Consider the following 13,154-nt stretch of genomic DNA (forward strand, 5'->3'; position numbering starts at 1 on the left):
CCCTTCTGTCACCCCACTCCTCCCCATCCTCTTTAGATTTTTTTCTTGTTTCAATGTGGGGAGGAAGTGGAATATGGAGAAAATAGGTTTTTGTTCAATTTAAAAAGTTATGTGTAAAGAACATGATATATAATGATGGAGAAGTAATCCTGCCCAACCATAAAGGACATTATATAATGTCTTCTCTTAATCATAAAACTTTAAAAGAATGTAAGACCCTAGTAGAGAGCATCCAGAGAATGGGGCATGTAGAGAAGAGCTGAGGTATAGGGAAAGAAGACAGAAACAATCAAAAAAGATTCTATCAGAAAACGTTAAAGGAAATGAGATCATTTTGCTTTTAGAAGGGAGAGCTACAAAGTGGTTTAACTGACTTCCAGTGATAATCCTTTAGATGAAGACTGTGCCATGTGTTTGATAAAGGTAGGGAGTGAGCGAAGAAGACTGTGGAGAAGGGAGCTAAAAGCAGAGAATAGTCAGAAATTAATGAAAGAGTTTCAGTTGGTATAAGGAGTAGTTTCTTGACTATCAGGGAAATAGATATAGGAGTGAGCTACTGGAGGGAAGCTATGGGTGTGGTCATATTCTCCATAGACCTGGCAAGTGATCCTTTACCAAAGGAAGAAGAGGCTGTGGGGATGCAGGCCAGGCAGGGGGAGGGAGGAAATGGGGCAGCATCGGTAGAAGGTGGAAGATGTCTGCCTAAAGAACTCACTCGCATTTGTGGTGATAGAGGAGCAGAAAATGGGGCAGGAATATTGATAAACAGTTTTCTTCCACTATTATCCCAAGTGGTATCAATCAATTGAAAACTTTAAGAACAATCACCAGCACTGAATGTTTAGACCAGGGGTGGGGAACCTGTGGCCTTGAGGCCACATGTGGCCCCCTATGTCCTTGGGTGTGGCCTTTTGACTGAGTCCAAGTTTTATAGAACAAATCCTTCTAATAAGAGGATTTGTTCTGTGAAGTTTGGATTCAGTCAAAGGGTGGCACCCAAGGACCTAGAGGGCTCCAGGTTTCCCACCCCTGCATTAGACATTCGTAGGTTTATTTTATAAGGGAGAGGATTGGGTCGTGTGATCTCTGGACGTTCATTCATTCATTCATTCAACAAATAATTATTAAGCCCCTGTGATATGGGCTGAATGAAGCACTGTGAGTACAAAGAACAACACAATACAGAGAGGTGCAAATACACTGAAGAATACAAAGTTATACAAAGTATATTACTGCCTTCAAGGAGTTTATAATCCATTAGGGGACAGAAAATATATACACAAATAAATAGTGCGTGGCAGAATGTGATAGTGAAATTCCTTTACTGTATTTCCATGATTACAATGAAGAACTTTCTAATTAGCCCAGTACCCCAAAATGAAATAGTTAATGAGTTTCTCATCCCTACAGGTCCTCAAGCTCAGGTTGGAACACCACATTTTAGGGATGTTTGGCAAGGAATTCATGTTCTAGGTAGAGACCAGCCTAGATAACTTCTAAGATCCCTTTATGCTGTGATTCTGAGACGCTGTGATGGACAGTCCCCAGGACTACCATCCTGGCTGGTACTTGGATCCAGACTCTCCCTTCAAGTTACAGATACTTTTTTCTTTTAATTACAAAGTCTTCTAAGAGATTCTCATCTAAATGCTTATGAGCGTCTCAGCCTCTCACCCTCTTGGGACCTGAAGGTAAAGCAATTTGAATGGACTCTCAACTTCACATAGCAAAGCGGAGTTGGAGCTGCTAAACTGGTCTCACAGGATATCCAGTTGCCAAAATTAAAAAGTTCAAGGTCAGCTTCCTTCTGAGTAGAAAGCTTTCTTTGGAGATAGAAAAGGCACCAAAGTATCTGGCCAAGTATTACAGCAGAAATAAGATGGGATGGAGAGGGTGGGGGGAGGGAGGAAAAAAGGTGGTCCCTGTGCCCTCAGGCTGGTCCAACTGACTTTAGGTAGCTTCTCAGTGCTTTTTGAATCACCAGGAAGCAAAGCATTTTGTGTGAGTTCGAGAAAGCTCATCAGTATCTACCTTGTGTCTAGGATGGACATGTGGCTGAATATTTCTCTCCTATAAATCAATACTTAGCACAGTGCTAGGCACATGGTAGGGGCTCAATAAGTGGTTGTTGAATTACTTGTTTTTTGTAAGTTCTGATGTACTGATTCTTCAGTGGTGTTTATAAGTCTAGCTAAGAACCTTTAGAGCCGGGAGGGATCTCAGAGGTCATTGTGCCCAATTCCTTCATTTTACCAATAAGAAAACTGAGACCAAGGAGATTATGTGCCTTTAACAGGTCACACAGTAAGCGTCAGAGGCAGGGCTTGAGCACAGGCCATGCTGACTCCAAGCACAGTCTCTCTATCCATTGCACTATGCTGGCCTCTTAAAGACTTAGAGCAGTGGTTCTTTACTTGGGGGTCTGCAAACCTTTTATTTTTCTTGAGGCAATTGGAGTTAAACGACTTGCTGGGGCCACAGATCTAGTAAGTGTCTGAGACCAGATTTGAACTCAGGTCCTCCCAACTTCAAGACCAGTCCTCTATCCACTATGCCACCTAGCTGCCCCTGGGTCTGCAAATTTTTAAAAAATATATATTTTGACAACTATATTTCAATATCATTGGTTGCCTTGGTAACAGTATTTTGTTTTATAAATTTCAAAGCATTTTTTCTGAGAAGTCACCTATAGGCTTGATGAAACTATCAAAGGGGTCTATGATGCAAAAAAAAAGTTGAGACACTGACTTAGAGGACTTTTCTGAGAGACCAACTGGGGGACGTGGTCAAGAATCACAGAGAAGAAGTCATGAATGGGATCCATTTTCACAAATGGAGGGACTAGCTACTTTAATAATATTATATATCCATCGAAGTATGGAGTTGCTTTTGCAACTCTATTTGGTTCCCAAATAACTGCACTTTGGTAGAATTTTACATAAATACCCTACAACTTATACCATTTGCCCAATGGCCTTAGAAATAACCTATCCCTGTGGATTTTCCTTCTCTTTCTTCCACCTTAGAAGCAACAATGGATATACGTGCTACTTAACGTTGTAAACATTGTTTCAGATGGCTATGAGTTCCTGGAGATCCTGAAACAAGTTGCCAGGGACAATACCAACAATCCTGACCTGAGTATAGTATGGATTGATCCAGATGATTTCCCAATGGTAAGACCTTTATTCTCCTTTGTAGTCAAATATTTGTAAGCAATTTTGGTGCCTGAGGCAAATGCCAGGAAATACACCCTCGAATAAAAAGTTTAAAAGAGAACTTCAATTGGTAGGGCTGGAGGACTAGGCAAGACTCCAGGATACTACGAGGCAGCTACCAGGCATGGGAAATTGTGGGGTGGGAGGGTAAGAGGGAAGGGCAAGGCTCAGGAGAAACTCACCTGCGGTGAGGAAGCATATCAACTAATTGCTTCCTATTTTAACTAATTATTCTTGTTAACTAGTTGCTAAATTTAGGTGTTTTTTTTTCCTACACGTCTGCTGTAGGGGTATACAGAATATCAGCACTCTCTAAATTTTGGTGCCCCCTGGCAAGGCCCTTGTTGCCCTGCCTTCATTACAGTTCTTTTTCTTAGTGAGTGAGGGGAGAAGGGGTACACAAACATGAAACATAAAAGGAGTAAAACAAGAAAGATCATTTGTGTAGACTTGAATGGGGCTGTTGCATCTCAGATCGCCTGGGAGACTGAGTGGTGTCTTGGTCACCAGGGATAATTCTGAATTCAGTACCTTACAGAAACACAAGAAGTAGCGTTGGCAGAACCATTCACTCCTTGGATGTCAGAAGCTAGAAACACTCTTTGGGCCCTTAAAGTAGCAGCTCTCAATTTTTATTTTTATTTTTTGTTTCAGGACCTCTCAAAAATTAATTGAAGACCCTCTCCTCCCCTAAGAGCTTTCGGTCATGTGGGTTATATCTGTTGATATTTCACCATATTCAAAATGAAAATATCATGAAATTAGGATTGAAATAGTTTTGTTATTATAGTAAATAATAATATTACGAAAATACTTTTGACCTTAAAGGTCATCTGAAAGGGTCTTGGGGACTCCCAGTCCTCACTGCCCCAAACAATGGGCTTGGAAGGCAGGGACAGAGGAGAGGGACCACAGAATCATTTTTCCCACCACCTTGGGGACTCTTTTTAAAATTTCTTTTTAGTAGAGCTGTGTCACACCGAGGCAAACTGGGCAGGTGAGTGAGGGGAAGCAGAGATACCGTTCTAGACCATTGTTCTTTGGAACAGACATCAGGGCATTTTGTCATTAGCTTGAAAGTCCTTTTCAGTGTCCCTACTAAGCATCTGTGTGTTCCCCCAATGGAAAGAGGCCTGCCGAGTCAGATGTGGACAAAGGGAATCCAAGGTAGCAGCCACTTCTTTCCATCACTGCCCATGGGACCTTATGGCCTCCACCCAATTTCCCCCCACTCCCACTTCCATCCCAGACACAATAGACCTGGGTGTTATTTCCTCCTCACAAGCCTAGCTACCTTTTTGTGGAGTCTGTAGAGTGGGGGGATGGGAAAGGGAGAATTAGAGTTTCTTTGGGGTCATTCTTTATAGGCAACTGACCTCTCCAGCCCACAGAGAGACTTTAGCCATAAAACCTGGTGAATAAGAAGTGTCAGTGAAGTGAGATTAGAGGATTTTAGATTCAGCGCAGGGAAGACGTCAGAGGCCATTTGGTTCAAGCTCCTCATTTTACAGAAAAGGAAACTGAGCCAGATTTTTTTCACTTTATTTTTGTTTTTTTCTAATTTGTTTTTTTGGCTAATATGGAAATATGTTTTGCATGACTTCACATGTATAATTGATATCAGATTGCTTGCCTTCTCAAGTGCCAGGGAGGGGCAGACAGGAGGGAGAGAATTTGAAACTCAAAATTTTAAAAATGAATGTTAAAATTTTTCCAATTTCCTTTTGAAATAGAAAGTTCAAATTTTAATTTTAAATAGACATTTAAAATGTCTAATTTTCTCATTTCTAATGTAATTGGGAAATATTGGGAAATTTTAATTTAAAGCAGACATTTAAAATGTCTGATTTTCTCATTTCTAATGTAACTGGGAAATATTTTATGAAACAAATAAAAATATATTTTCAAAAAAAGGAAACTGAAGCTCCAAGAAGTTAATTGCCTTGTCAGAACCCACCATTGTGTAGCTGTGTGGCTCTAGGCAAGCCATTTAACCCTTAACCTCAGTGTCATCTGTAAAATGAGGATAATGTCAGCTGAATAAAGGTTTGTTGTGAGGATTAAATGTACTTTGCAAACCTTAAAGTGCTATATAAATGCTACTTACCGTTCTTGTTATTGTGACCGTGTAGCCCCAATGTCTGGGACTTAACCCAGGTCTTGCTCTGTGTCTGAATCCTGCATTCTTTCGCCTGAGCCAAGTTGAGTCTCACTGCTTTCTTCCTCCCTCCTCATCCCTGATTCATCCTTCAACCTTGTCCAACCAGGATGAGCATAAAGGAAAACCTGCCCGATGATCCTTTCACCCTACTCTCTGCCTTCTCACTATGAAAAGGGCAATAAGTTCCCCACCATGTTAGGCCAACCAACACCTGCCATTTTCTCCTGCTTCTGCCCCCTTTCCCAGTCCCCAGGTTCTTTTGTTTTTCCTATAGTGAAAGGGTGGGGAGACTCTAGAGGACATAGCCATATCAAAGTTGGCAAAGGCACTCAGGCTCTATGTTGAGTCAGCTCCATTATTTCCAGTACCTATTTTTGCCTTAGGAAAGACAGAGAGGAGACTGCTAACAAATTATGAGAAGCCTTCAGCCTAGGACAGAAGGGCCTATATCTTCGCCTTTCTGTATATTGGGGTGTAAGTCACAGATCAAGTGCAAATACTGACTTACTGTCAACAGCAGCCAGCTTTGCTGGCTAACATTCAATCTAGTAATTAATAGGCTGGGTTTTCTCTTTACCTGGGTGTGTCCCTCATGCCTTGAAGTACTAAAAACAGCAAGTCTTGAAGGGTGCTAACAAATTTGATTCATTCTTCCAAGTCTGAATAATAGCCGGATCCAAAGTTCATTTGGTCAAGTTGATTTAAAAAAAACAGACACAAACAAAAAAGGACAATCACTGGCAAGACCCAAAGGCCTCCAGAGAGAGACTTATCAGTCACGACATCAGTGACCCAGTGATGGATATTAATCATGATAAAAAAAGTACACATCTTACCATTTTTCTTCCAAATGCAAAAAAGCTTTATTAAACTTCTTTTAGCTCTAGCTCTGGTTTAACTGAACTGTTTTATGTCTGGAGGTCACCCCTCTTCAGTACCCTTCAAGTTCCAGACAGCTGCCTTGATCAGGACCCAACAGGGGAGGGTTCCGAGGCATCTTTCCAAATCATTCACGTTTTCATGCATTTTCATAGTACCCAGTTCTCATAAGTTTAGTCTTTCAGTGTTTTGCAGGAACTTTAAATCTGCGAGTCACATATGTTGGCCTCGACTCTCTCCTCAGACCCTACTTCTTCTACTGTTTGCCACACCTCCATATCCTAATCCCTATCATTTCCAGATTCCCATTTACCACTAGACTGGGAATAAAGCAAGCAGCCAAGTATTTCCCAAAAGCTAGTCCAAGGGATCCAGATTCTCTCTCTTAGCTTCTTTCATGCCAAAACCCTGTCAATTTCTCTGGATAATGGACTTTTAAATTTCCCTGTGTATGGAATAAGGAATTTTCAAATGTCACATTAAAGGAGAGACAGAGACAAACATCTCATTTCACTATCCTTTAATTCTCAGAGTGCCACATATCCCACGTGAATGAACATTGGGCTATGTCAACTATATACCATAATTATGTTAATCTGTTCCTGTATTACATGTATACTTAATACCTTTTTAAATGTGTTCCTCCCATTTCTTCATATATTAGAAATGCCTTAAGGGCTGGGATTGTGTCATTTATCTTCTTTGACCACTCAATTTAGAACCAGGATTGATGGGAGAGAATCTTTGAATGGGTTTGACTGGCTACTGGGAAACCATAGACTCCTCTAGCTATGTTGGGTGGTTTTGGTGATGGAAAGTTTATTCTATTCCCTAAGTGTATTCTTTGTTGCCTCAGCTCGTTGCCTACTGGGAGAAGACTTTTAAGATTGACCTGTTCAAGCCACAGATTGGAGTAGTGAATGTAACAGATGTAAGTATCATACATAGAGGACCGTGTAAGAACCTCCTGCTTATATCATGTCTGGATGTTGCCTGGAGAAGTCTGGTCCAGAGATCATATTAACGTAGAGTTATAACAGACAAGGATCTTAGGGGCTATTGACTACAGACCCTTCCTTTTTACTTGCTAATAAAGCAGATCATACAGCTAATAAGGTAGAATTTGAATTTAGGCTTTGACAAATAGGGAAGGTAGAGAAGAAGAAGTGTGGGGAGAGAGAGAGAGGAAGGAAGGGAGAGAGGGAGGAAAGGGGGAAGAGAGAGAAAAGGAAGGAGGGATAGACAGAGATGGAGGGAGGGAGGGAGGAAGGGAGGAGAGAGACAGAGAGAGCCAGAGACAGAGAGAACCATTACTGCTTCTTCCCCCTCCTCCCCAGTGCCAGAACTCCTTGGGCCATACCACTTGTACCCAGCTGAACTTCCCTCTCTAGCACCAGCAGCAACAGTGGGTGTAAATACAGCCTTGGCCTCCAAGAGAATGTTGTCTTGCCTGCCTCAAGCTGAGTAAGGATAGCTAAGATGGGGGGAAGGGCCTTTTCCTATCCTCTCTTCCCCCTAGAGCAGGTGGAAAACATAATTGTGCTCTTCTGTGCCCAGGGATTGTCCATAAATCAAATCCCCTAGTATGAATTATGACCTGGGAGATTTGGAAAACCCTGAGTCTTCCAATGTACAGAGCTTCTCTTCCAAGTGTAAGATGAGGGAAATCATCTGGATAATTCAGGTCCCTTGAAAAACTCCCAAAGACTTTTAAGTGAGTCACAGAAACAAAGAAAGAGAAAGTCTGGGAAGCAATATAGAACCGCAAAGTTACAGGAGGCCCAAAGAATGAAAGTTGATAGTTATTGAAAAGGATTCAGACAGAATGGACCTTTTTGAGAAAGTAGCCCTTGTGAGTTGGGGTAACTTGATGTCCCAAGAAGAGGTTGGGTGACTCTTTTTGAGGGTGTTGTAAAGGAGATTCATGGACAGGTATGGGTTGGACTAGATGTCTTCTGATGTCCCAACAGACTCTGAGATTATCTAATTCTCATAGTTTCCTGCCTGAAGAGATGGTATTTAGCTAGCCAGAAGCTTCAGACATCCTCCCTAAATATGTTCTCTATTCTCTGCCAACCAGGACCACTTAGCCCAGCCTGTCCTCAGTAGCTTCCACTCTACTATCCGTTAACTCCCGTTATTTCTCTATCGTAGGCAGACAGCGTCTGGATGGACATAACAGATGATGACGACCTACCTACAGCCGAAGAGCTAGAAGATTGGATAGAAGATGTACTTTCAGGGAAAATAAACACAGAGGATGATGACAACGATGCTGATGACGATGACGATGACGATGACGATGATGACAACTCTGAAGAAGATGACGACGATGATGATGATGATGACGACAGTGATGATGAGGATGATTAGTTCTCATGCCGAAATTCTCACAGACACTGAACCATTTTTATTCATTATTCCTTAAAGACAGAATGGGAGATAGGAGCAGGCAGTCCCAAAAAGTTCCTTTCTTTATTGTTAAGACCTCCTTTTCTACTCCTTTATTATCAAGAATAAGAAAACTCAGCAAATCCTTCCTAATAGAATGTGAAGGGTTGCTGGTGGATATAGGTTGGGAACAAGAGAGTGAGAAGGGGGAGGATAGGGCATATGTCTGGTTTTAATGTCCTGACTCATGTCTTAAGACCAGACATCCCAATAGGACAATAAAAACCAACCACACCTTACAGCGGTTAGCAACTTGTTTCTCTTTCCTCCAAAATACGGGGATCATGATAGTGCCAACATCTGGCTACCTTGAGAAAAAGGATCCTCTCATATCTATTCCCAAGTGTACTTTTTATAGTTGGCAGTGACAGTAACAGAAATCAAGTTTTGAAAAACCCACCAATCCGGAGTAATCTTAGAATCAGATGCCATGGGAAATAAGCCTTAATTCATTTAGGACTATACTCCTAAATTAGGTAAACACCTTCAATTAGTTTAGAACCCAAACCCAAGACAGTCTCAGTATGGTTCATGTTCATGGAAGTGGATAAAACCCTTAAACTTGTAACTTTGCTAAATAGTGCTTTTATGATAGTTCTTTTTTTCAACATCAAACCATCTACTTCATAGGATGGTAGTTACAATAGTGACACTTTTCCCATCCTACCCCCTTTTCTATGTCCTTCCTCTCACCTCAAAAGCCCTGTCGATTAGCCAGATATAATCTTATGGCAAATCATGTACCTCTATACACCTGTAGTTTTTGCTCCATGATTGCATTGCATTTTTCCCTTTATGGCAAAAGCTGTTTTTTTTTCTGACATCTTATCAAACTGGACTTTCCATTAATTAACACTTTTACATATCTCCAGTATAATCAGAATCAAGATTTATAATCATGACCCTGAAACACTGTGAGAGCCTGACGTGCCTTCTGAATCATCAAAGAAAGCTTAAATTATGCTCAGTATAGTTGCAGTGTTGTGTGTTTTAAGCCTCTTCTAATTCTTTGAACATTGGCAATTCATACATGAAGACTATTAGCCAAAATATCTTACTAGTGAGAATTGCTCCATACCCAATCATTCTGGGAAAACAGTCAGCCCTATTTCCTCATACACTTCTTTGTTGTGTAAGATTCTGGTGGACTGTCCCACAATATGATGTGGATACTTTTCAAGGTCTACAGCTTGGGCATACTAGGAGGCTTCTAAGACTATCTGATTGTCAACAGAATGTCATTTGAACCCTTTGGGAAATGAATCAGCAAAGTCATTGTTGAAGCTGTCATTTCTAACTAGGCTTTGGTCCATGGGCCTGTTTGGTCCAGATGTCTGGGATGATACTCACTACTCTTGATCTTGGGGTTTTCATTTTCAGGGGGATCTGTTAAGCTGTGGCCCCCTCCACAAACATACCACCTTTAGATTGTGTCACTGTGTCAGAACTCTGGGGCTTGTAAGATGACTGAGGGGGAACAAGGGAAAATGAAGGAAGAGGTACCATCCAGTACATTTATGACTGGGAAAGGACCACTTGTGTGTCTCGTGGACATGAAAAGAATCAGAGAATGCCTTCCAGGGCATTGAGTGGATCCTTCTGGGAAGATTTAGGGAAGAGAATTTCACAGGAAACAAAGATGTGGAGGGTTGTAATCTGCACTGATGAGCTCATGGACCCATCAAAGGATCAATAGTCATGCCCCAATTCTTTTTTGTTCTGTTTTGTCTTCTGTTAGGACCTCAGATCAACAATCAGCCTTGATCGTTCTCAAGGGCTGAGTGCAAAAAACTTTTCTATCAAAGCAAGGCAATGTTCTTCCTATCGTCCCTTATAGGACGTCTGTGTTCAGGGATGTGGCTGCGGTAATTTTTTTCTACCTATTTCACCCAGCGGAGCCTAGAACAGTGTGATTCCTCTAGTCTCTTTTTGGAGGTGATAGCCAGGATGTTAAACATTAGGAAGATAGGGCTACCCATCATGTTTTGGAAAATGGTTCATTATTTTATTGTCAAGAATAGGTAAAACTTTTACATTTGTCTGTAAGAATAATAATCCTATTTGAAAATTTCAAATTGGCTTTTGTCATCTTTATACTAAGACTGTGCTTCGATCATTATTTCATTTTCTTTGAGTCTGTAAGGTCATCTTTTAGCTGAAATCATTTAGGGCATGTTAATTATACACTTCTTTACGGTATAGTGGGAAAAGGTTGGATTTGGAGTCAGACATCCTGGATTTTAATACCAGCTCTGATGCTTTCTGTGCGCCTGTGGGCCGCCCTATGATTTAGTCTCCTTGTCTATAAAGTGAGGGCCATCATCTTTATGCCATTGTTTTTCAGGAAAACAAAAAGCGATGGGCCTGTTGTTCAGTTGAACATAAAACCCTTAAGGTCCCTCTTGTTGCAATTTTCATACTGGAATTTTATTCCCCTTGGGATCCCATTTGGGAAGCCCATTGATGAAGAAATTCAGATTGTTGGGAGGCCTTGTCATGTTAGTCACTGATATGTCTCTAGCTCCACATAGAAATGGCACTGGGTAAGACCTTCCATTAAAGGATTCAGTTTCTGGCCTGAGCTCCTGGAGCGTTTGATGGGAAAGCATGGTGGTTTCTCTCTTCAGTGTCAACCTCCAATATTCCTCTTTCTTCTTTGAATACCAGCCCAATAAATTCATGTGAACCCTTCCTGGATGTTGGTGGCCCTGCCAGAGAAGTGTCCAACCTAGGTATAAGAGGAAAAAAGGCCACATTTAAAGGCCATAAAAATACTCCCTACTATAAAGTAGGTTCTGTGGAATAAAGTTAGTGCTCTGGCCTGAGAGATGTCTTTTGGTAATAGTGCCTTGTTTCTATGAAGAACTTTCTCCATAAAGCCTTCTGAGAAGTGGCATGCTACAAAGCAGGGGAGAAATGTGGGATCGAATCCCATATCAGACATAGATCATAGATTCAGAGCTGAAAGGGACCTCAGAGGCCAGCGGGTCCAACCCTTTAAATGTGTAGATGAGGAAACTGAGGAAAGGGAAAGGGAAGGGAATAAGCATTTACATAACATCCACTATGTGTCAGACATTGTTCGAAGCCATTTTTACAAAGACTAAATCATTTAATCACCACAACAACCCCAAGAACTAAGTGCTAATATTATTCTCATTTTACAGTGGGGAAATTGAGGTAGATAGAAGTTAAGGGTCACATAGCTAGTAAGTATCTGAGGTTGGATTTGAACTCAGGTCTTCCTGACTCTGAGCCTAATGCTCTCTATCCACGGTACTACCAGCTAAGGCCCCCAGAAGTTAATTGGCTTTCCCAAGGTCACATATCTAATAAATATCTTAGGTGGGATTCACACCACAGTGCAAACAAGTATAAGTCCCATCCTCTCTGAACCTCAGTATCCTTATTGGTACCATAAGGATAATAAATGCTGGCATTACCTACCTCTCAGGATTGCTGTGAAGAAGGCATTTTACAAATTTAAGAACCATAGAAAAGAGTTCTTAAATGTTATGAAAGTGCTCTCTCTGGTCCTAACCCTTGCTAAGAAGGAATCTGCTTGTCTGCTGTCTGCATTGCTGACATAAAATGATTCATAGATAAGGATTGTAGGTGTGCAAAGTAAGCATGGGGAAAAGGTGAGCTTCCTTGATGGAGTGATTTGCCTTTAGCTTTTCCCAATGTAAACATCCCAATCATCAAAACTAAACTCACCTACACCATTCACCAGAAATGAGCCTTGTGAAAAGACCCAAGTGTAGGACACTTTTCTCTTCCTCTAGCACATCTCTGCTGTTGCATTATCTACTTTTCAATTCTCCCCTAATTGGTATAGTGAACCTCTCCTTCAAGACCCAACTCACATACCACAGGCTTCCCTGATCCCCCACCCCAACAATGTGATCCCAGCCCTTCTGAATTTCTTAGCCCACATCATATTCCACCTTATGGTTTAGTGTCCTTACACTCCACTGGAAGCTTTCTGAATGCATAGAATATGTCTTTTTCCATTTTTGTTGTGGGGACATGAACCTTCCCAGTCAGGGGTTGCCTTTCACCATAGAAGTCACATTTACCAGACCTGGGACCTACTTCTGGCTTGTTTTCCTTCCTCAAGGAGGAGCCTGGAGCCATTTCCATAATATGGCTCATTTGTCCCAAAGTACAAGGGAGAAAGAGACTAGTTGCAACTAGTAACTAGTATGGTTGCCAGCAACGAAAGACAGAAGTCATGCAAGGGTAGATAGCTGTCTAGAGCAGGGAGCAATGAGTAAAAACAAATTCTGACCTTTTCCCTGGATCTAGCTCCACTAAGGGGTAGTTCCCAGGCTAATACTGCAGCTTATGGGACCATAGAGGTCCTTAAGATAGGGATAGGGAAGAAATAAGAAAGAAGATCTCTTAAGTTTGAGTTTTTCTGGGTCCTTTACCACATAAACACA

At 41.4% G+C, this 13,154-nt stretch overlaps 1 protein-coding gene across 1 annotated transcript in view; it reads left to right on the top strand.

Annotated features, from left to right (window-relative positions):
- CASQ2 (calsequestrin 2) overlaps nucleotides 1-10,784 on the top strand; it is a 107,932-nt gene extending 97,148 nt beyond the window's left edge. Inside the window, exons 9-11 of the mRNA XM_036769283.1 lie at nucleotides 3,076-3,176; nucleotides 7,115-7,189; nucleotides 8,413-10,784. Coding sequence (XP_036625178.1) covers nucleotides 3,076-3,176; nucleotides 7,115-7,189; nucleotides 8,413-8,631 — 395 coding nt within the window. The 3' untranslated portion in view covers nucleotides 8,632-10,784. The remainder of the gene's footprint in view (nucleotides 1-3,075; nucleotides 3,177-7,114; nucleotides 7,190-8,412) is intronic.
- Nucleotides 10,785-13,154: the final 2,370 nt, after the last annotated feature.

The sequence above is a fragment of the Trichosurus vulpecula genome, chromosome 7 (assembly GCF_011100635.1).
Source record: "Trichosurus vulpecula isolate mTriVul1 chromosome 7, mTriVul1.pri, whole genome shotgun sequence".
Classification (NCBI taxonomy): Eukaryota; Metazoa; Chordata; class Mammalia; order Diprotodontia; family Phalangeridae; genus Trichosurus; species Trichosurus vulpecula.